This window comes from Capra hircus, chromosome 23, assembly GCF_001704415.2.
Source record: "Capra hircus breed San Clemente chromosome 23, ASM170441v1, whole genome shotgun sequence".
Classification (NCBI taxonomy): domain Eukaryota; kingdom Metazoa; phylum Chordata; class Mammalia; order Artiodactyla; family Bovidae; genus Capra; species Capra hircus.
The window spans coordinates 17,697,244-17,720,899 of NC_030830.1; the positions used below are offsets into that span (position 1 = coordinate 17,697,244).

Consider the following 23,656-nt stretch of genomic DNA (forward strand, 5'->3'; position numbering starts at 1 on the left):
TGGCTCTTTTCATGTTTCGTACTGCCTAATACATGCGTATAAGATTTCATGATTATTCAGCTCACTAATTAGCACTCGTTGGGTTTTTTGTTCAGAGTCACTAATGTACCTAATTGTTCTTGCTTCCTGCCTATCTCCCTCCATCCGGCCTGTGGAGACATTAGGAGAGATCTGACCGCTGCCTTGTCAAAATCCAGGCGCATCTCCTCCGGTGTTGCCCTGGTGCATTCATCTTAATAATCCCAGCAAAGGAAGAACAGAGGGTGGTCTGAATTGTCTTTAGTCTTCATAATCACCGGCTTCTCTTCTAAGCAGTCACAAGTTATCCTTGTAGCATTTACTTATATATACACAGGTAATGAGAAATCTGCCCTCTTTCTTTCTCAGACACCAACAACAACCACTTGTGATTTTATTTGCAAAATCCTTCCTCTGAGCACAGATGCAGTGGGTTCCAGCCAGCGCAGGGGTAAGGTTTTCTGCACTCTCTTCGCACCAGCTCCGCTCCCCTTTTTAGTATGAAATTTATAATCCTTGACAGAAAAGACCAAAATCAAGTGGAATTTTGAGAACTTCTGATGTCTGAATGTCCTTTCCTTTCATTCTGCTGGAAACTGAGCTACAGCCACATGCGTGTTTGGCCTTGAACTCCTCTGACGAGCCACCTGTCATTTCAGTCCTCAGTGTTCCTGCTGCTCTTCTTACAGGCTGCTGACACCTCTCACTTTCAACAGGTGCATTTTCAGCTGCATCTTGCTCAAGGTCTCCCAATGATACTGGACTTCTCAATCTCTCTACTCCTAGTCTCTTTATTTCTAAAATGATAGAGTTGGACCTGAGGTCTCTAAGGTTCTGTAAAAACTGGCTGGTCCTGCAAGATGGGAAAGCAGACTGCTTGTTGAGCTCAGCCTGCCTCCATCTCTGAAACCTGTTGATTGTTCATGTCCCCAGAGACCTTCTGTGCTAGCTGTGAATTGTTTCAAAGCCGGAAAAAAAGAAAAGGGCTGAAAGGAGAAATTATGCTTGTTAAAAAACTGTTTTCCCCCTCAAAATGGGAAGAGGAATTTGAGAGGCAGCCTCTGAGGGGAAGTGAGGGTGCCATGGAAGGATGCCCTAGGTTACGAGCATGTATTCTGAGGTTGCGCCCTTGCCATCCCTCAGTCGGGTGACCTAAGCAGGAGCCCCTCACACTCTGAGCCATGGTTTGACCTGGGACTAACCACAACCCAGGATAAGACTATCTTTCCTTTTCGGTTGAAAGGGTAGGTATAAAGATAACAGTAAATGATCAAGCACTGTACAAACTTAGGGGTGATTATTACTGTAGAAATTCCAGCCTTCTTTTACAGGAGGAAAAGTTATATCCAAGCTAGTTCTGTGCTACTTTGACTTTTGTAATCAAAACAGAAGTTATTCAATGAGCTGCTTTCCCTCCATAACTGAATTATTAAACTGGGCTGTTTCTCTGCTCTCCTGCAATGCACAGGAAAGCCTGGCTCCACTATAAAGCACCATTCAGATGAAAGGTATAATTGTTTTCACATTTCACAGGGTTCTTGGTCTGTTACCTGTTATCTGCTCACTTTTCAGCATTTCACAACCGTGAACTCAAACACACAGCTCGTTTCCATAATGGATGTTGCCAGTGAATGGAACGGATGGTTGTTTAAAGCTAATCATGGGTTGTTTTTTTTTTTTTTTAAACAATGCCTGTGCAGATGAGAGCCAGCTTCCCCTAGAGGCAGCTTGAGACTTGCAAATCAAGATCACAGAAAAGAGTTTTCCCACTGCTCTGTGGCAAGATATCCAGACCAGATATCACAACCACATGGGAATCTGTCCTGTGCCCAAGAGAATGGGCAAGATGCATGCTCTTTCTCAATGGCCCACAACCTATCTGTGTGAAATAGTACACTTTTGCAGACACAAAACCAAGCATGTTATTGAATTCACTGTGAGTTGTCCATTCAAAGACAAATGCTAGAGTGCTAAATGACTACTTTATAGCTTTAGGCACCTGTGCCTGAATTTCCACAGCACCTCAGACAACACTGCCTGACATCACATGCATCATCTTCTTCCTCAAATCAGATCTTTGAACTATGTTCCCTAGGCTCATGCTGTCATCTACCCAGCCTGGAAACTTCAGCCTCATCTTAGGCAGTGTCTTTTTCTTTCTTTCTCATTTCCCTACTACTTACTCCCACACCTTCCTCCAGATTAGACTAAACAATCACAGAAGCCTTTCACTGTGTTCTTGAATAGGATTTATCCTATTCTCCAATATATCCTTCTCCAATATATCGCCTTTTCCAATGTAGCCTTCATGTTGCCCCAGAATTATCTGACCAAAACAGGTTGGGTCCTGACACTTCTTCAGGGCTCCCTCTCACCTGCAAAATAAATTTCACACTCTTTAACATAGGATTCAAGGCTGTTCACGGTCAGACCTTGTATTATTAGTTGGAAAGTATTCATTTATGAATGATATATATGAGAGATGCTGAACTGGAAATGACTTAAGCCATGAGAAATACTTATTTTCTCACTTAACAAGAGATCGAAAAGTCTCAGGGTCCGGGACGGGTTTATTCAGCACAGCATAGGCATAGCTTCCACTGTTCTGCTCTGTCATCCTCAGCATGGTGGGTTTTATCCTCAGGCTCAGTTCCTCTTGAACTGCAGGTGATTAGCATGGCTCAGACATCACATCCTCTCTCTCATAACCGTGTAGAAAAAAATACATCCCTTCTTCTGCAGGAAAGCCTGCCCATGAACCCCCTTATATCTCACTGGCCAGAAGTATATCGCAAGGAGATAGAAGTACTGTTTAAGTATTCACGTCTTGAAATCAGAGTTCTTTCAGTAAGAAAGAAAGGAAGCAAGTGTGTGTGGGGTGGGGTGGGCAGTGGGGAGCAGGGGTGAGGGTGCGTTTGGAGTGGCCACTTTTAGTATCTGCGAGGGTTTACACTCAGCAGTTAACTCTGTCTATAAGCCTCATGCCCCTGGTCACTGGAATTATTACTGTTCTCAAAACATAGTGTCATTTTTTTCATGCATTCTCCTGCCTTACCAATATGCCCACAGTGCCTTCCTGTGCGTCAAGAACACACGACTCTTCACAGCCTGTTAGATTCCAAGCTGCTTCCAAGACAGCACTTACTCAGCCTCAGGCCTTCAGCAGGTTTTGTGTTCATAGCACATTTCTCTCTTTGGTTTCTTTCTACCCTTGTTTCTACATTTGACTTCTACTCTGGGAGACTGTAGGGCCCTATTTCCATCAGTTGTGTCCTTGCCGTGGCCTTTATCACAGTGTCTTAAATCTAGTGATGCATATTGAATGTAAATTAATAAATTAATATCACACCTGTTTGGTTTGCAGGGCTGTGCTACCAGCATAGTCTCCCAAGATGGTGAGCAGAACGGTCTTATGGGGAGAGTGGATGAAGGTGTAGATGAATTTTTCACCAAGAAGGTGACCAAAATGGATTCCAAGTGAGTTCAGAGTCATTTCACTAATCACACCATTTAATTCACATTTAAATTACTAACAAACAGTTATAATTTTAAACTTAGTATGTACTAAGGCGCTTATTTCTTAAGTATATAAGATAGACACATTTGACAGAGGATTTACTTTTCTGGTGGTTTACAAGACCACCATCAATTGGGAACTTGTTAGGAACATGAATTCTCAAACCTGTACCCCAGACCTACTGAATCAGAAACTAGAGGTGGCAACCTGTGTTTTAATAAGTCCTCCAGGGTATACTGAGGCACACTCAAGTTGAAGAACCACTGTAATATCTAAATCAGGCCACAAAATGTATCTCCCCAAGGTTTTTTTTTTTCTTTTAGGGCTTTATTACATTCATCTGGATGTATCTCAGACAATGAGATACATTTGACAGGCTGAAATTACTAACAGTGGACCCTTGAACAATGCAGGTTTGAATGGCTTGGGTTCACTTATTTGTGGATGTTTTTCAATAGTAGATACTTCGGTACTACACAGGCCCTGGCTGGTTGCATCTGTGGATATGGACAAACTCGGATACTGAGGACTGACTGTGAATTAACTTCCTCATTATTCAGAGGTCAACTGTATTTTTAAATTCCCCATGTTTATAATTTGATATGTCTGGGAGCACACATCATTTATTGCTAAGTAGCACAGCTTTACCAGAGTCAGAACGACAACAGAATTAGTAAAGAGAATTCAGATTTAGCCTCTGAAAAGTTCTGTCTGAATTTTCTTATTACCAAGATGGAGTTTCCTTAGACGTCAACTCAGTGGTATTTTTATTAACAGCTTAACTTGAAACACTCTAGTCTTTAAGCATGACTTGTACCAAGTTGTTTAATCTCCAACTAAATGCAAATCCATTCCCAAGTACACTCTGAATAAGGATTTGTGTCGGTGAAGTGTTCTTCACTTTGAGATATCAAATCCAGGAACTAATTTAAACCACCCTGATAAGTGGAGGGTGGGCAGGCCAGGCACAGGGAAGGAAAACTGGTCCATTCTATAGATTGATGTGCCTTATCTTGCCTTTGCAGGATGGCAAGGTGGGAGCAAGTTAAATTTTTATATCCATAACAGTATAACTTACTGAATGTTATAAGCTTTAGGACCCAATTATTCATCTCCTTTGACACTGGCCTTGAAGCTTGCCATACTGGGGAAAATTCTATCCTCTCCTTCAAGATCCAATGTAAATATCATTTATTCTTTGAAGCTTTTCCCTGCCTCATTTCCTCTCCTCCCCAATTAACAACCCTTTGTCTATTGCTGATTTGACACTTTTTTTCTTTTCATCTTCTGCATACATCTGTTAGAGCAACATAACCCCTGAGTTTTGTTTGTTTGTTTTCTCTTTTTTACATTGTGGGGAATGGATGAACATAGCCTAAATGCAAAAAATTCAGGAAGTACCAACATAAACTGAGCCAAATGGGGAAATCCTGCTTAATGATTTGTTTTCAAATCTTTTCTTCCTGTAGAATACTGTCCTCCACAAACAAATGCCTGGGTCTGATTTCTCATTATAACTTTGTGTCTGACACAGTCCGTAATGTATAATCTGCCCTCAGTCACTCTTGGTTGAATGAATCAAGACAATCTTGGCCTGTATCCAATACTATAGGCTCTCCTTGTCCCAAACTTTTGATGTTGACTTAGTGGAGCGGTCTGTGCCCATTAAATCCAGATTGTACGTGTCGTCACTGCCAGGGGGACCTCCTCTGCCCTTAAAGTCACTTCCTCTGCCCTTAAAGTCACCTCCTCCTCTAATAAGCCCAGGGAAAGTTGGGCAAACTTAATAAGGTGTAAAACCCTTAGAAGATACTGCTTTAGGATTCTCTTCATGTTCTAGTATGCAAATAGAACTGGTGCATCAATTTTCATCAAATAATGATGGAATCTACTAGAAGCTGTGATTTCATTTCTTTTTGTTACATAAAAACAGATTGTTGTCAGTTTGCTATGTAGAGGTCCAGGCATAGGTCAAACCATCAAGTAGTAAGAAGGAAGTTTGAAAATCGAAGTTCCACATGCTCCTCGTAGTTTAAAATGTCAGAGGTGTTTTATAAAAAAGAAATTTAAAACAGACCTTGTTTCTTTCCCTATTCCCCAGAGGCAATTAATTCCTATTCTTTTAGCTGTTTATTTTTGTTTCCATATTTCATAATAACTTTGTTGTTGTTGCTATTTATTTTTCAGTTTTAAATAGTGACCATAACCAGTGGCTTCTTACTGTAGAGGATGATGATGTAGCTCCTACAGTCTGACCCTACTGTCCACCAAACGCTTGCAGGCAAACACACATACACTTCTATCTTTTCATCTTTTTCTTACCCCTCCCTGCCTCAACTCTTTGAGGTTTTCTCAGTTTTATCTTCCAACCTTGAGTTTTTCATTTCCGCTATCACATTTTTCATCTTAGTTAACTGTGTTATAATCGTTGGCTACATCAGTATTTCATATTTACTTCATTATAAGCATGTAAATGTTCAGAGCTGAGTTATACAATATGCAGTGATTATATTGCCTTTCCAACTTTTTATTTTCCCTGGAGGTGATAACTGTCCCCTTTTGCATTTGCTGAGTTTTCCGTATACCTGTCACTGACATGCCTTCTCAACCCCTGTGAAGGTATGAATGTTCTCTGTTTCCTCACATCTTCTCAGTTTCATCTTCCTGGGCACGTACTTCACTACTGTCTGACCACCCCAGCCTGGCCTTTAGGTCTGGCCCCTGCTGTCCTCCTGGGGCCCCACTTCGCCATCTGCCGGGGGTGTCTCCTCACTCATTCCCATGACTTTCCCATTCCCTTTGGCTGGGTCATCCTCTTCCTTCCTTCACTCTTGTTTTGGGGCAGCACCTCCTCTGGTTACTTGCTGAAGAAGGAAGCACAGGAGGTGAGTTTCTGAAACTCATATGTCTTGCATTTTGGTTAATACTGTGGCAGCTACAGAACTTTAGATCAGAATCCATCTTTCTTTAGAATTTTGAAGACCTGGTCCCCTTATCCTCTCACTTCTAATGTTGCTCTAAGAATCCAGTGTCACCTTGAGTCCTCATCCTTTGTTTGTGGCTTGTTTTTCTGCTTCTCAGAAAGTATTTGGGATCTTCTCTCTGTTCTTAGTATGTTGACATCTTATGATGATATGTTCTGCGTGGGTTTTTTTATCTTGTTTTGTTAAAACCCATGTGTTAGGCACTCATGAGCCATTTCAATTTGGAAATTGGTATCTCTTGGTTCTGGAATTTTTCTTGAATTATTTTTCATAATTTCTTTGCTTCCTTTTTCTCTATATTCTTTTACTTAAACTTCTATTATTCAAATTGTGTTTCTTCTCTTAATCTGCTAGTCTTTAAAAAAAAAAAAACTGCTTCTCTTCTATTTTTTCATCTTTTCCTTACCCCTCCCCACCCCCAACTTTCTGGGAGATTTTCTCAGTCTTGTCTTCCAACCTTGAGTTTCCCATTTCCGCTATCAGATTTTTCTATTATTCTTGTTTCATGGAGTTTATTACCCCATATACCTCTTGTATACATGGGGGATACCCAGGGACACTGAGTAACTAACTTTCTGAAATGGCCCACGGCACCACCTTACATACCATCTTCAGCTAAAGACGGAAGAGAGACAGTTTGGGGATGTTATTGTGAACCAGGTAAACAAAGGGTAAGGTTGTTATGCAGGTTTAAGTCCTGGCCCTTCTCTGTTGATAAATTTCTGGGGATCTAGTCATCTTGCTTCTCCTGGTATGGAGAGGAACACATCCTTACACATGGTGATTTTCTGTATAAATGTGTATTTCTCTGACAGAAGAGAAATTTCCCCTATGTCTGCTGTTCCTTAAAAATAACCAGCCTAAAATAATCCTATGCCACAAGCATATTATGGGATGGCACATTCTGTTTCCCTTCACCTGAAATGCATTTGCTTCTGGGCCTTCCCAGCTAATACTTTAGGGGTCAGCTTTCCCAGATTTATGAAGTCAGTTTCCACTCCTGTTTTGCCTTCCAAACTATTGTTTTTGCTTTTTCTCCTCTCTGGGGCTTAGGCCTTTTTTCTTTTTTAGAAAAATTCTCCTGCTGGCATTTTCCTGGGGACTCAGAGGAGCTATATGAGTACCTTCCAGCTCTAAGTGAAAGGCTCTCATGATACTTCCCATTCAGCCCAGATCATTTACTTTCTCCTCATCCATTTCCCAGGTTTCAGAATGTTCAGAATATTCTGACAAACCTCTCTCAAAGCTCACCAGCTGCTTTTTCATGTCATTGCCTCTTTCCGTGGTATTACATTTCTTTTGGCTTTGAATAGTGCTTTTTATTTTTATAATTTATTTTTACATTTAAGCAAGGATCTGGATCTTGGTTTGAGTTGAGCACTTAGGTTGGGATTTCAGATGTTATCTAAGGACTGTGGAGGGATTACAGGCACTTAAGGGGAAATCTGGGCCTTTCCAGTACCCTCCAAATTAAATAAGGCAGTCACCTATCTATGCCGTGGGTGGAGCTACCTTTTCTAAAAGCTCTTATGAGTGGAGAGGCACTTGACTAGAGCATTTAAACAGAAAAAACTCACCTCTGCTCTCAGTCCTCCCAATGATACCTTCAGATTCTCATTCTTAATTTTTATATGCCTCAGTTTCCTCACTTGTGGATATGATGATGATAGTCAACCTTCCAATTCCCAAGTCAACTTTTTAAACTGTTTCAAAATTGTTGCTATATATAAGCAGCCATCTCCTTATTTCTATTTTGAGTGACTCTTGCTGAAGCTTTCATTACAGTAAACCCAACAGGATTTTCTTTTGAATCATAGGCGATGGTCAGCGAGGGGCTCAGAGTCCCACGAGCTTAGTGAAGGAGGAGATGAGAAGAAAAAACGCGACTTTCGGAAAACCGGCTTTCTCAATTTAATCAAACCCCGGACCAAACCTGAGCGGTCCTCAACAATCTTGACAGCAGAAGAACTCTCCTCCCCCAAGGCGGGAGTCAGAAGTCCAGCTGTGGATGCCCCCAGGAAGGACACAAAGCCAGCCGAGCACAACGGCAGTGCTGATCGGATGGAGGAGATCAAAACACCTGACTCCTTAGAAGAAAGTCAAGGAGAAGATGTGGGGAAGGTGGACCGGAGTGACAGCAAGGGCAGCCCACAGGGAGGGCGAAGGTACGGGGTCCAGATGATGGGCAGTGGGCTGCTGGCGGAGATGAAAGCCAAGCAGGAGATGAAAGCCAAGGCCGCTTGCTCACTGAAGGTAAGGGAGGGGGGCTCTTTTGACTTGGTTGCCTTTGACATTTTTGTCTCCATGCAGTTTTTATGGGCAAGACAGGTACAGGAAAACAGCCTATGAGTTAAATAAAAAGCCCCAAACAAACAGCTCTTTCCCAAAGGAAGCAGAGCACAAACAGGACCTGGCCATGTTTTTCCACCAGCACTAGGGTCACGCGCTGCTGAAGAGCCTCAGCCTTGGAAGGTCAGGCAGTGGCTGAAGGTCCGCCTCTCACCTGCTCAGGTGCTCCTGTGCCCGTCACAGAAACACGTGACAGCTGTGCCTAGGACGTGCTCCACTCTGGGGAAAGACCATTGAATCCAAATGGAGACCCAAGGGTCACTGGAGATAGGAGAACTGACGGAGGCAAATAAAATGATTGAAACCAGAATCTAGTTCTAACCAGAGAGATCTGTTTTTCAGTTATTTTCAGAGTTTATGTCCTTTTCCAAACCTGAAAGTGCCTTGCTAAATTCAAGATTTTAAAGGCAAAGTATTGTTAGAATTAATTGAATATTTGACTATAGAGATATGTTATGTTGCTATGAAGACACATTTTATTATTTAAAAACTGCTGAGTATCCCTCAACGCGATGGACATGAGTTTGAGTAGGTTCCGGGAATTGGTGATGGACAGGGAAGCCTCGGATGCTGCAGTCCATGGGGTCGTAGAGTTGGACATGACTGAGTGACTGAACTGAACTGAGTACCCCCAAATCTGCATTACTTATTTCTGAACCTATAAGTTGTGTATTTATTTTTCTTCCCTTTTTTAACATCGATATTTTTCCTGCCCTCAGGAAAAACTCAGGTTTTGGTGTCTGTGCACTATCTTGAGCTCTTTTATGTTAATAAAACTGGGTTCTCCAGCTTTATTTAAAGTATTAGAATGAAACAGTTCATCTTAATGAACTCTTGATTTTCAGAAAGTAAGTGGTTATACCAGGACACAGAGGGCTTGTTTTGTATTACTTCTAAAGATGCTGATTGTTTCATTAAATCCTGTATCCTGCATGATTTTACAGATGTTCACCAGAGTTTTTCCACCAGCACCACCACCGTTCTCTAGCGATTTTCTATTTACAGATCCCTCCTAACTCACTCATTAGCTCTCAGAAGAGAGTTGGGATAAAACTATATTCTGTTAACAAAGGGAGGCATGATGTCAGAATTCTGAGTAAATACTGTGACCACATCTTTGGTGAGTCAGATGCCCAAGGAAATGTTTACATTTTAGTCTGTTTTATAGATTTTCTTTGCAACAAGGAATGTGCTGTTTTGACTAATGAGCTGTTTATTTTATCATTGTTTCCATCGATGAATATAGCTGTCTTTTGGTAGAAAGATGAGAAGTGCTGGAGGGTTTTTTTTCCTTGTGCTTTGGATTTGATAAATAGATGGGCTCCAAGTGACAACATTCTTAGGATTTAAGCTGCTCAAGACATACACCAGTGATCTGAAAGCGCCATCTAGTGTTTCCTGTAGTTTTGTCGCAGCAGGAGAGCCTCAGGGAGACGAACTCAGGCACAGTCAATGTCATGGCAGGAGAGTTAAGGAGCCATTATTTGTTGCCACTTATGATCTGCTTTGTTCTTTCTCTTGACACTTTAAATAACTATGCACTTTTGCGGTGGGGTTGAATTTTTTAGAAACTTGGGAATGATGCTGTCTCCCAGGATTCTTCCAGCCTGACCTTGAGCAACACAGAACGGTTGGATGGAGGTGGGGCTGGTAAGTCAGGTCACTGCCATCACCCCCTTAGGACAAACTATGACCTTCTGGTCCCAGGAGTCACATGTGATTGACAGAAGGAAAATAAAGATGGAGAGCAAGAATGGACCTTGACTTTCCCTAAAAGACCACAGCCCTTCACCTGCCCCAGCTGCACTTAGGGGCTCATTCCCACCACAATAACCTAGCACTTGGACAAGGCACCTTTCCTGATTCCACAAAGGGAAGAGATTTCCTTGAGAAGAACTCCTAAACTGGGGGTATTTGGGGAGGGGAAAAAGGGGACATGGCTAATGAAATCAATTATTATTGGAGTGTAATTGACTTAGAACACCGAGTTAGCTCCAGGTACACACCATGGTGATTTGATATTTCTATTACAAAGTGATCATCATGGCAAGTCTAGTTACCATTTGTCACCATATGAAGTTATTACAGTATCAGTGACTGTATTCCTTCCCCAGGCTATACATTTCATCCCTGTGGTACACTTATTTTGTCTCCAGAAGTTTGTGCCTCTTAATCTCCCTCACCCCTCTACCCCTCTGGTAACCACCTGCTTGTTTCCTGTATCCATGAGTCTGTTTTGCTGATGTTTTTAAAAATAAGCCACATATAGTATATAGCAGGGAGCCCTTTTAATTGACATGAGGGAATGCTTTTTTTCTCTCAGCTTGAACATCCATGAATATTCAACGTCCTTTGTCCCTTTGACTTTTTAGGTGTAGGAAGACCATCTAATAGACTTTAGATGGAAACTGGAGAGTAACTTGTTAATTACCTCATTTTGCTGTTTGACATTCTTGTGTTGAACTTTAGCATTTTCATAAGGAAAGAGACTATAACTCACGTTCAGCTAGTTTATATTTCCCTGTTATCTGGATAAATTAAGGCAGCAGCAGATGATGCTTCTGGAGTGGTTCTCACTAAGCGTGAGGTTTGGGACACAGTCCTCCTCTCCCAGAGCCTGCAGCCCAACTCCAGAGTGTCGTCCAGAACAGAGGTGCCTACAGTTGGTTATACTGCACCTTGTGCCAGATCTAAGGAAGATCTGAGTGCTCCAAATGTGTTGAGACTGGCTCTTGCCCCTGTATGCCCCTATGGGCATGTACTCTGTTAAACATGAGGCTTGTCATCCGTGGAATAATCAGAAGTGATTAGAAGAGTGCCATCGAGTTCACTGTTTTTCTACCAAGAATCTTAGTTTTCCACCAGCATGTTTTTATTCTGAAAACATGCTAGAATAGTGTGTTTCTGTTCTAAAATATCTTTGCTGACAGATACAGAAAACAAACTAAGGGTTACCAGTGGGGAGGGGCTGGGAGGGAGGGGGGCAAGACTGGGGAAGGGGATTAAGAGATACAGCCTGCCAGGTACAAAATAAGTAAGATACAGGCTATAATGCACAGCACAGGGAATATAGCCAGTATTTTATAACTACATTATATGGAATATAGTCTATAAAAATATTGAATCACTATGTTGTACACATGAAACAAATATTGTAAGTCAACTATACTTCTATTAAATAAAAGCTGAGAAATTATAAACAGCTATAAAAGTCTCTCAAGGATTGGTTTCTTTCACCTTTGAGTTTTACAGTAAAGTGTGTTTTTTGTGCCCGTTTTCATTTTAGTGCCTAAAGTGCATCCAGAGAACCGCTTCGGTTTGGGAACCCCAGAAAAGAATGCCAAAGCCGAGCTCAAGGCGGAGGCGGGCTCTAAGCCCCGGAGCTTTCCCAACAGGCCCACCAGCCCGAAGCCCCTCCTGCAGGCCCCCAAACCCAACCTGGCTGCGCGGCCCACCATTCCGCAGAAACCAAGAACTGCCTCGCGGCCTGGTAAGGACTGGTTTTTGCCGGTCGGGAAGTAACACTATGACCAGATGGCTTCCCAAGCTGGAGGGCCTGGGCCTTCACAGATGGTTTCCAGGGCGTCTGGTGAACATGACTGGATCGGGGAGGGGGAGAGGGGAGGTGTCTGCAGGAGAGGCCCCGGGAGAAACCTGCTAAAGTGACTGAGGCTAAAGGGTGCCTTCATTCAGCACCCAGGTCACCACTCAGGGACCGTCCTTGCACTCAGGGCTGTGGGTCGAAGGCAGGATGGTGAAAGCGCCCCTGTGTGGTGCTCGCTGTAGCTTCCTGCAGGCTGAGTCCAGGTGCTCAGATCCTTGAGAAAGCCACAGGTTAAGGATGAGAGCCACAATTAGGGAAATCGTAAGTTGCTGTTTTATCCGATATCCTGTGAAGTATTTAGGGTTTAGAACAGGGCTGGGCAAACTATGGACCTGTTTTTGTAAATAACACGTCAGAGGCACACAGCCCCCACTGTCCGTGTGTACATACAAACGCGCACACACACTGAGAATTAACCTTGCTGGTGATAGAGCAGAGAAAGGGGGTGTAATTCAGGTGTTCCTTTCAACCAGACTGAAACAGGACAGCCTTCAGAAATAAGAGGCGAGCTGTTTTGCCATTTTTTTATCTTAGCAGGTCATTTAATCTCTCCAGTTGTACAGTGTTCACAACAGTCCTTTCTGGTCCTCAAAGTCTATGATTTTAAGTTATTCTAACTGATCTCAGTAAGTCTATGTAGGTACATGCACCCCTACTCCTGAAAGTATGAATCTATAGTAATCTATAGACAGTGGGCTATGCACATGGTGACCACTGTACTGGATTTGAGAGCAGGTCAAGTCAGTGGGTTATAACCATCACTTATTTTAAGAAAATCAAATGGCCTTTGAGGCAGAAGGAGTATTTAGTTCACCTACAGTCTAATTTTCAAATATCAGCTCACTGAAATTCTGAAACGGAAATTCTGTCTGCAAGGTATATTCATATCTATAGATTTTTAACTCTTTGTAAGTTTTTTTTTCTATTGTTTGTTACTTCACTGGGCTATGAAACTAATTTTGGGCCAGAAAAACTATGATTTTTTTTTAAAAGATTAGTCATTTGTATTTAAAGACTAACCCAGCTTATGCTTTAGGAATCCAGTTTGATGGGTGTCTTTCTGTCTCCACAGAGGATGTCCCAGACTCTCCATCCAGTCCGGGTTCTCCTAAAGTCGCTCTTCTTCCGCCTGTCTTGAAAAAAGTTCCTTCAGACAAAGAGAGAGATGGCCAGGGCAGCCCGCAGCCCAGTCCTAGGACCTTTTCACGGGAAGGTAAGATTTTTTTTTTCTCTGCAGTAGCTCTCTCCAAGGAGAGTCATTTCTAGAGAAAGGAATTCATCTTGGTTAGAGTTTGTCAGCCAACATCCCTTGGATTACATTTTGGAACCAGAGCAGACTTGATTCAACATTGCTGGTGACACTAGGTCTTAAAGACTGTATACAGAGTAAAAGCGTAACTGAGTCACTCAGCCCAAAGGTCTTGGTAATAGTAATCTCTAGATGCTCCTGACTGACCCCTCTGTATTAGGAGTGCCAACAACATTGTTTTGTGACTGACTGGCGCTACCTGTAGGTTTCTAGGTTCCACTGTTTCTCAGAAGAGCTCCCCCTGGTGGTCAGTTGCTGTCACTATGGTTCAGGAGTGGCTCACACAGGCTTGGGAGACCTGGTGGATGGTTAGCTTGCATGGTCGTGAAGTCAGATGATCCTCATTCTCAGAAGTGTCACCTGCATGGATGTTCTCAGAGCACTGTCACACCAGTTTGTGTCTTTTTTGTTTCTTTTACTTTGCTGGGGTGGGAGCAGAGCAAGATAATCCCAGGGCTTGAATGCTGTCTCCGAGAATCAGATCAAATATTGTTGTCTGTGGAGGCGAGGTGTGTTTGGGCTGACTTTTGCACCCCATCTTGTCTCTCTCCACTTCTCCCATTCTGTTCAATGTGCAGTTATGTCTGTCATAAAGTGTAATTGCCAACTCTAAGCCCCACCTATTAAATTATCCGGAGCCATCGTCACCCATGTCCAGATAGCTCTCAGCGTGGTTTGGGGCTGCTTGGTTTTATTTTAGATTGTTTGATGCTTTAGAATTCTCTGATTGCTCTGATTGTGACATCTTCCTACCTCGGCTCATTTTCTTTTGGGTTGAAATTAATGGAAAGTGTTCCTGAGTACACTCTTTATTGATTGAAAGTCTCATAAAAAATAGCACAGCCTGCTTTCTTATCTCCATTCTGCAGATTTATTTGATGTGTACAAACTTCACTCACCTACTGGCTGTAAATTAAAGAAGGTGAGGGTTTTTGACCAAAGCTGATAAACCAGTCTGTCAAACAGAGAAACTAAAGCCATTGAATGATGGCTGACACAGTCATTTGACACTGGGTGATCAATAAATACAGGATTCAGTATTATAGCCACAGCCTTTGAAAGCCTTGGTCTAGAAAGAGGAATCAGTGGTGGTGTCAGGTCAGAGTGACTGCCTGCTCAAACCAGGCAGTCAAGTCCCTTCCCTGTCCTACCCTCATTTTTCCCTTTCTGCGATTGCTGTCTTTGTGTCTTTACTTACAAGGAAGCTTTGAAAAATGTCTGAAAGAATTTTGTTGGTGAGAAATGGGAAGGCATGGAGGAGTAGTGAGGGGTAAGTAGGAATGTTTGTCTTGTCAAAAGCAATTGGAAATATGGATGCATTGAAAAGAAAAGGGATGAGGGCTGAACAAGAAATAATTGCTTAACGTTTTTGAAAAATGACGTTTTCTAAGATGCCTAAGACGAGGCCCAGAGTAACCCACCAGTCTCTTGAGTAAAAGAGCGTGTCCATGGAGCCTCTAGCATTAACCAAGATGGTGAAATGCTAGATGCTACAGGCAGGTCCTTGGCTGCTTTGGGAAACTTAGGTGTTCTTTCCCCAGGAACTTAGGAATGAATGTGTTGCTTCTCAAATGTATCAGGGCTTCACAGGTAGATGCTTGATTCCTTTCCCCCCTCTCCCAATAGCAAATACTGTGGATGGTTCACACCCCCCGTCTTTCCAGCTGAAGACTGGAGAGTTATGGAAATCACTGTTTTCCCATCTGGGATCCAGGATAATCTCCGAGATTATTCTGATGGTGTTGCTTGAAACTGAAATTGGACTCAAAGATATACATAAGGTCTCAGAACAGTTGGTAAATGTCAGAGGTGGTAATGTTTTGATTTCAGTTTATTTTTCAGCTTGTCCACTAAGCTGGCCCAGGAATGAGAGCCACTTGTGAGCCCTCTTTTCCTTTAGAAAACTGTTCCTGTTGTTCCCATTCCTACTCTCTTGTACATTATTCATGCCGGTTACTTCATTTCCTTGTTCTGTGCCTCCCTCTGGACTAGCGTGCCCAACTCATTTCTGAATCAGGTAAACGGCTGTGCTTCTTCTGGATTATTCCATAGTGAATGTGAATTTCGTTAATCCATCTTGGAATTGAAATAGTAAACGCGGGGGCCTTTCTGTTAGTTATATTTTGGGGGCAGACTCGGAGCTCACCTCATTTTGCACGACATTTCCATAATGTTGGCTGTTGAATTCTGTAGATAATGGTGTATCTGTTCAGGACCAACACTGGAGGTACCTTGAATCTTAAGTGGGGTGGGTAAGCTGATATTTAAGTTTTAATATTAACATTTTTTAATATTAATGTCAACACGTTGATGTATTTGCTACTATAAAGGGTAAAATGGATCCCTTTTCCTCAGTAGTGCAAAGAGGAGATTATTACAAAAGGCATTCAGATCATGACAGTGGCAAGCCTTCCGGTAGAGGGAAAAGACCTTCAAAACTGTACTCCACCATTGCAGAAGAGGAAGTGAATGCAATTGGGCACGGGAAGTCACAGCCAACAAATGGTTAGAGTCTTCACTTATCATCCCTCACTGTCCCAAAGCTTATGAACTGGCACTAACAAAAACAAACTTTAGTTGAATGTAACTTCTATCCTGGGACTGGGTCAGGGATTGTTCATACAATTGATCTTTTTTTTCCTCTAAATGGCAGCAGGATGGTCCTTCCATTGTGGGACAAAAACTAAAAACAGAAATTCTTACGAGGAGGACCAAGTTACTTTGGATTATGGTGACTTGTCCGTTCAAATTTTTGTGATCATGGAGGTTGATTTTTATATTTGGGGTCATGTCTCCTAGTCTCTTCTTTTCTCTCTTTACTCTTCTTAGATTTAAACTGGGATGGGGTCAGAAATTAAGAGTAACATGGTTACCTTTAGAGAATGTTGACCAAACACCTTACCTTACACTCTTCCAGCAAAGGATACAGGTTATCTTTCAGTGGACACTTTGTAACCCTATAGGAAGAAAGGAAAAGTACCAATTTACTTTTCAACCTCTTATATTATTTTACAACAGTTACCCAATAACTGTCTTCCATTCGACACTGTATACATCCTGGAAAGTTCTGTTCAGGTGAGGACAGTCCCAGGAAATGGATTTTAAATCAGCTTTTATCTCCAGTGGGAAATTTTAGAATAAGTACTGCTCACTCAGAGAGGAAATGGCTTTTCTATGACTAAGTATTCATCATCTCCCTGGTTAATAGCTTTTTATAAATATGACTTAGTCTTTTAAAGGAAGGTTTAGTATAATAAAAGAAATATTAAATATTTTGATATCTGAAGCTTCTTTAAGGGATTTCTTCTCTTGGAATAGGCTTTTTTCCCTTCCCTGTAATACTTTATCAGGTGGTAACATATGAGGGTAGGTGGCTCCAGGGATAAAGTGCCTGCAGTCTAGCCATAAACCCACACCCCTTACTGCCTCTTCAGAAAGCATCCCAGAAGGCAGGTCAGTGGAAGTGAACTTAAAATAGGGATAAGTTCTATTTACTGAAAAAGGCTAAACCATTCTCAAACCTTTGATCTACCTTATAGCTTAGTAGCCCAGTGAGTTATGACTTCTCGTAGGAACTGTTGTCTTTGAGGACTTTCTCTGACACAGTTCAAAACAAGAACAATGGAGCAAGCATCAACCAGTCTCCCGCCAGCAACAGCATTGGAGTCAGCCTTCTTGACCAGATACTGTGAGATAAGCCATGTCCTCTTGGCCCAGCACGCACTAGCCAGGTGGCAGGGTGGCGTTAAGGACATGGCCCACTGCATAAGGAAAGCAGCATTCCGTTTGGACTGGGTAGCAACTGCCCTAGAGGAAAACACCTGACTTGTTTCTTGATTTTTAAAGGGTTTCCTGTGGTAGGTGTGTTCATAGTCACATGGTTACATAACTTCTCTCTGCAAGAGAGTTTTCAATATTTTTGAGAAAATCTGTTATCTTCAAATCACATAAATTACAATAAGACATTTTCTGAAAAAAGAGAATTTATATTAAATCAGAAGCTCTATATTGCCTCTTTTGATTAGGAGACCCAAGGTTACCTAGATGTTGCTAGATTTTGGAAATTTACATTTGAACTCTTGCATCAGTTGACTTATAATCATTTGTTGTTAACAAAGCACCCTTCATGCAATGTAACATTCATTTTTTCAAGTGACTACCAACAGCACTTTATATAGACAACACATGGATGAAGAGCCCACCTGCCAGTACCACACTGATCATCCAGTGATGTTTTGAGTTAGAGTGAAAATAAGATGAAGCTAGAGAAAAGCCGAATCCTAGATAGGCAAGAAATTCTGTCTGAATTTTTTTTTTTTTTTTTTGATGACCTCTTTGGTTTAAAACTCTCATTGTGATGGGCTAGGTCAAATTTTGATGGAATTCAATAGGACCATCTTGATCTGCTTTCCTGCCTAGATTTCTTGAGATATGAACAGGAACCAAAAGCATAATTTTTAGAGGAGCTTCAGTTAAAATAATCTGATGTACATTTTAATCTTGTTTTGTTAGTGCCGATTCCCAGCACTTGTCTTCACCCCTGAGAACTGCATAGCAGTCTGCTTTCTGAATAGTTTGGTTAACAAATGCAATTAGCAGAGCAATTCTATTAAGCCACAGTGTGTAGTTTTCTTTAAGTATTTTAAGAGCAGCTTTGTTTATGCTAAAACAGCTTTCTTACCTTCCTAAATCATTTCTCTGTGAAACAAACAGAAGCTATTGTTCTCAAAGCATGCTGCCTATTTTTATCATGATTATTGTTTTAATTATGTGGCTATTTTAATATTGGTTTGACAGGTAAAACGCTTACTTTCTTTTCCTGGAAGTATTTGTAATTGCATCTTTTGAATTTCATATCATTTCCTCTACATTTAATATAAGCTGTGATGTCTTCATTAGAGTATGTCCTATTTTCTTGAAGAAAAGAGTTGGTTTTGACATTGTATGCATTGTAATGTATCCTATTTGGACAGGCCATCCTATTCTGAGATTCCTATAATGTATCATTCGCCTCTTCCATAATTCAGCCTATAACCAACAAATATTTGGTTGTGGCTAATAATCTGTAACCCAGTGCTATGTTCAACCATTTCTCACCAGATCTGATCTGGGTTCTACTACCCCTATGTGAATTCTTCGAAAGAAATTTGACACTTTCGGTGCTTGTCAGAAAATATTTCAAAAAAACAAGGCCAACTACAGATTTTAAGGTCATCATGTTTTTCTCCTGGGAAATATGTCAGTGGAGCTTAAAATAGAGAAAAGCTCAAATTTTTATATCAATCTCTAATTCTGAATTTATATGCACATATGTATATTTGCATATATATATGCAAACTCAGATCATCTTCAAGAATGACAGATTTCACATTTGAGCCTCTCTATCAGTTATCAACACTGAAGACAGGATATGAATATACAGGATATGAATATACATATAGACTGTTTCTGTTGAATAAATTGCCTGTTTACTTACTCAGGTATCTTTTATAATTTTAATGGTACCTAGAATGGTAATCAATGTGTACAGACACATATAGAGAAGCTCTTGAACTTTAATGTATGAATTGTTGCATTAAAGAAGTGTAGTAACACAGTCTTCAAAACAGTTATCAAGTCAAGCATTAAATCAGGCTGCCTAAGAGAAAGTTTCTCTAAATTAGTAAAAAGTCTGAATTCAGAAATACTGAACCTACTTAAATATAATTGTAATTTTTTAATTACTGTCCTAATTACATGCAATCAAATAATGCTGCTTAAAGGCTGGAAAACATGAAAAAGAACACATCACCTACTAAGGTTGTTTGCACTAGCAATCTGGACTAATACCAAGTGCTTTGGCTTTCAAACTCGAGTGAGTTGTGCAAACAGTTCCTTGATCTCACCATGCCTCAGTTTTCCTGTCCAAGAATGGTACCTTACTTATGATACAAAGAAAATGTCAGCCTGGTACTAGACCCATTATCACATTCACAACTGGTAGAGTTAAATCAATGAAAGTGAATTTTTGAGAAAGAATGTTTAAATAATGTCACCACCATAGTGAACTGCATTGACAGTCCTCCAGAAACAGCATATCATTATTCCTCTCAGTGACTATGTCAGGCAAATTAGAAGTTTTGCTTTCGCTACTGGTACCAGGTCGGCTCTATGTCACCAACTCAGAAACCAGCCTGTTAACTTGCATCCACCGCCGCCCTTCCCCCACCCCACCCCACCCCCACCCCCACCCTCCTGCCCCCCGCCCCTGGCCTGGAGGACTCAGAAGCTAGTGTCACTTGGATGGAGACTGAAGGACAGTCTTACTTTTTGCAGGAAAATTCCTGTGTTGGATTGGTACTCAATTTCAGTTAGTCCTGGTCCAGGATTCTTGGTTTTTATCTGTGACAGAAACGTATTTGATTGCAGGAATTTCTCCATTTTTAGAGGGTATTATTGATGTCATTATCATGTGACATCAATCAAACCTGGGATTCTGAGGATGTTATAAATATTGGGAAGGATGAAATTTTTTAATTTAAGAAAGAAAGCTAATACGTTTGCTCTGAAGATAAACGAGCAATATATCAGCATACTTCTTCCTTTGAATTTGTAGTGTTGGAAACCTGGGTAATACTTATTTTAGTTTTAAAATGAATAAGATTTTCTAGCTGATTTCACTAGTAATGATCTGTTTTGAGGTTAGATTATTGCAAAGTATTTCAAGATCAAAATATATTTTCCCTGCTAACCCCTGTTCATAGTACACAGACACAAGTTCAGAACTTAAATATTGAGTATTACTATCAAATTACTTTGTGAAAAGGGAAATTTATAGAAAATTACTTACCTTTTCTCCCAAAACCTGGCTTGTTAACAACTTTCAAAGGACCAAACACCTTTTTTTTTACCCAAATCAAGCTAAAATAAAACAAAACTTCAATATAATATTTATTATTTGCTTTCCCCCTCCATCTGAGAATTTGCTCAAAACTGTTGTTAAAAAGTCAAAAGTTTTTAAAAAATTATTTTATCATGAAATTTTATCCTTTTAAGAATTTTGAGTAAATTTAATGTTTTTAACTAAAATTTAAATTTTTATTGTGAAGCGATCAAAATCTGGCTCTGACAGCAGGATTGGCAAGAGAAGCACTTTATTATGTTTGCATTTTGCCTATTAGGTTTCATGAGCTTTCACTTTCTAAAACAACATTCCTTAGCAGATGAAACATTTAAATAGCCAGTTCCTAGCAAAATGAGTTTTTTTAACATAATGCTAACATCAAAATGATTCAAAGCATCAAATGAATCCTCTTGGTTTTCCAGGACTGTGTTCCTGGTTGGATATTTAAACTTCTGAGTAGTAGGTAGCTGCACTCTTTCAAGCCACACAAAGTGCATGGGGTTTGGTATTTTTCGCTTTTAAGTGATACCTCTACAATAGACCTGGTGAGTAATATTTAATAACTCTTAACAGCCACGCTGGAGTATGGCATCTGGACCTTTTCCAAGGTACAGTAGCAGAGAAGCTATGACCTAGTGGAAAAGAACGTGGATTTTGGAGAAAGATTTAATTTAAATCCTGATTCCAAGTTTTATAGAACCTACCCAGTAGTTGTGGAGAGTAACAGTGATAAAAGGGAGCGCCTGGCTGGACACATCACGAAGGCTCAGTCTGGTGATTGTTCTCTCATCACTGTAGGTCCCCTGTGTTCATATGTGATCAGAACAGGCAACAAACACGGCAGTTTTTTTACCTGGAAGCCGTTCCTAAAGGATGAAATAGAGGCAGCATGAATTCATTTCCACAAGACTTTATTTCATTTCCTACAGAGTGAAACTGGGGTTTTCTGAGACACAGAAAGGCCTGACAGAGATCACTGCGGCGCCTCCTCATATCCTGTCCTTGAAGCAGGGATTACCAGCCCTAAATGGTGTGCAGAAGGCAATGGATGGAATATCTGTCCAGCGGTGCCACCTCCGGGCTCTGTTTCTGTGCCGCGTGACTAAGGAGGTCCTCTGGGAGAGAGTGGCTTCCGGGTGCTCCCCCTTCCTGGCCCCTCCCTGTGCTCCCACCCCCACCCTCCCCTGCTGGGGTCCTCACCCTCAGATGGTCAACCGCATCTATGAGAGGCTCACCCTCTCATAGACTGGGGTTTTTATGTTTTCTGTTTTGTTTTTAAATTTCTGTTTTAGAGTCTTGAAATGTACTTGGAAAATTGTTTCTGAGAAAGTTCATCTGAAACCCTCCCACACTCTTCAGGGCCCCCGCCTATCTCACCCCACCAGCATCTCCTTGTTCATCAACTGTAACGACTTTCGTTCCTTCCTTTCAGTGTCCAGGAGAAGCTGGAGCCAGCAGGCCCAGGAGTGTCAAGAGCAAAAGCAGTGGGCCTCCAGTAAAGACGGCCAGCCAGGCAGCAAATGCAGCGACTCTGGGGAAGAAGCAGAGAGAGAGTATATTTTTGTGTGATGGTCACCCACGCAGAAGTCTTACTGTGAGGGGCGCTTCTGTTAGCCATCAGAGAGGAACCAAGGGCAACATCTCTCTCTTCTAAGCATTTGTCTCTTGGTGCTTTTTTCTTTCTCCTTTTTTCGAGAACCAAAACAAATCCATTTCTTGGGAATCAAAGCACAGGTGTGATCTTTCCCAACCCTTGGCATTTGATTTCTATGCATTCCTTCATCTGCCTTCAACGAATGCCAGCATTATCCCATGGGCCCTACTTGAATTTCTCTGAGGCAGCTAAAGGTTGCCCCATCAGATGAGTTTGGGGAGGTAAACGAGGTAACTGGACAATACTCATGAGTAACACCACCCAGCCGACTGTACCTGTGTCAGACCTGCACTTGATAGAGCAATTTATTCTTGATGTATGCGATTGCACACTGTAATTAACAGAGCACACTAATAATTTGTATAAATTATATATATCAGATCTTGGGTATGGTTTTTACATTCTCCCATGGGGAACGTCTACCTTCCTGATGTGGAACTGTACATTTAAATTTGGTACAGTGACCTTTGTGATACCACCACCAAGTGAGTTAAGAACCGAGTGAAAGGCCCATGGCTGATTCTACCATGCTCCCAGATTAATGTATATAGTTGATTGGAATGAGGTTTTATGAATATTCATGTTTTTTGAAGGCCTTTAATTTCTGTTCTGCATATTAGCTTTTAATGTGTGATTAAAAGAGAATACTTTGACACCTGTAAAAAATCAAAATACTACTTTTTAAGACATTTCACAAATATTCACTTACATTACAGGCTGAGGTATTTTATTCATATGTATATTTATACCAATAAAATGATTTTACAAGTGGAATTTTTACTTTCTCCAGTGATTCTGTAGTGAGGATTGGCTTGTGGTGATGAGCTTTGTTTTCTGAAAATCCAGAATAATCACAGTTCCCAGATAATCAAAAACCTATTACATTCTAAATAAATGCAACTTGCTGATTTCACGGCCTGCTCTTACCTTTGGGGAAAAGATGAAATTCATCAAAAGGTTGTGAGAGTCCACAAGAGCCCACTCATCAGGCCAGATAATGGAGTTGGGGCTGGGGTCTCTCTGAAAAATCTCAAGACACTGTGAGATGCGCAGGATGACTGCTGGGAGGGGTCTGGGAATCTTCACCAAACGAGAAGCTACAGATCATGGTTTTCCTGCTGGTGCCATGTGCAGGCCCTGAACTAAGAATAAGGCTATTGGTAATTCACACCCCATCTCAGGTATACCTAATGGGCTCAAAACCCAGGAATCACTTTATTCTAAGGATGCATTCTTTGTATAGTTAGACTGGGCAGGCTGACCTCTCATTTTCCCTTAGTTTAGCGTTGGATGGTCCGGGTCCACTTAACACCTGCTGTTTGGCCGAAGATTGGTGAG

At 41.2% G+C, this 23,656-nt stretch overlaps 1 protein-coding gene across 5 annotated transcripts in view; it reads left to right on the forward strand.

Moving 5' to 3' along the window:
- CARMIL1 (capping protein regulator and myosin 1 linker 1) overlaps positions 1 to 23,092 on the forward strand; it is a 307,760-nt gene extending 284,668 nt beyond the window's left edge. For 2 of the 5 annotated variants that reach the window (XM_018038752.1, XM_018038754.1), the window contains 7 exons: positions 3,383 to 3,495; positions 8,337 to 8,772; positions 10,437 to 10,518; positions 12,155 to 12,358; positions 13,545 to 13,685; positions 16,137 to 16,286; positions 22,097 to 23,092. In XM_018038752.1, coding sequence (XP_017894241.1) covers positions 3,383 to 3,495; positions 8,337 to 8,772; positions 10,437 to 10,518; positions 12,155 to 12,358; positions 13,545 to 13,685; positions 16,137 to 16,286; positions 22,097 to 22,233 — 1,263 coding nt within the window. In that variant the 3' untranslated portion in view covers positions 22,234 to 23,092. The remainder of the gene's footprint in view (positions 1 to 3,382; positions 3,496 to 8,336; positions 8,773 to 10,436; positions 10,519 to 12,154; positions 12,359 to 13,544; positions 13,686 to 16,136; positions 16,287 to 22,096) is intronic. The other 3 variants (XM_018038753.1, XM_018038755.1, XM_018038756.1) reach the window with 3 other exon arrangements.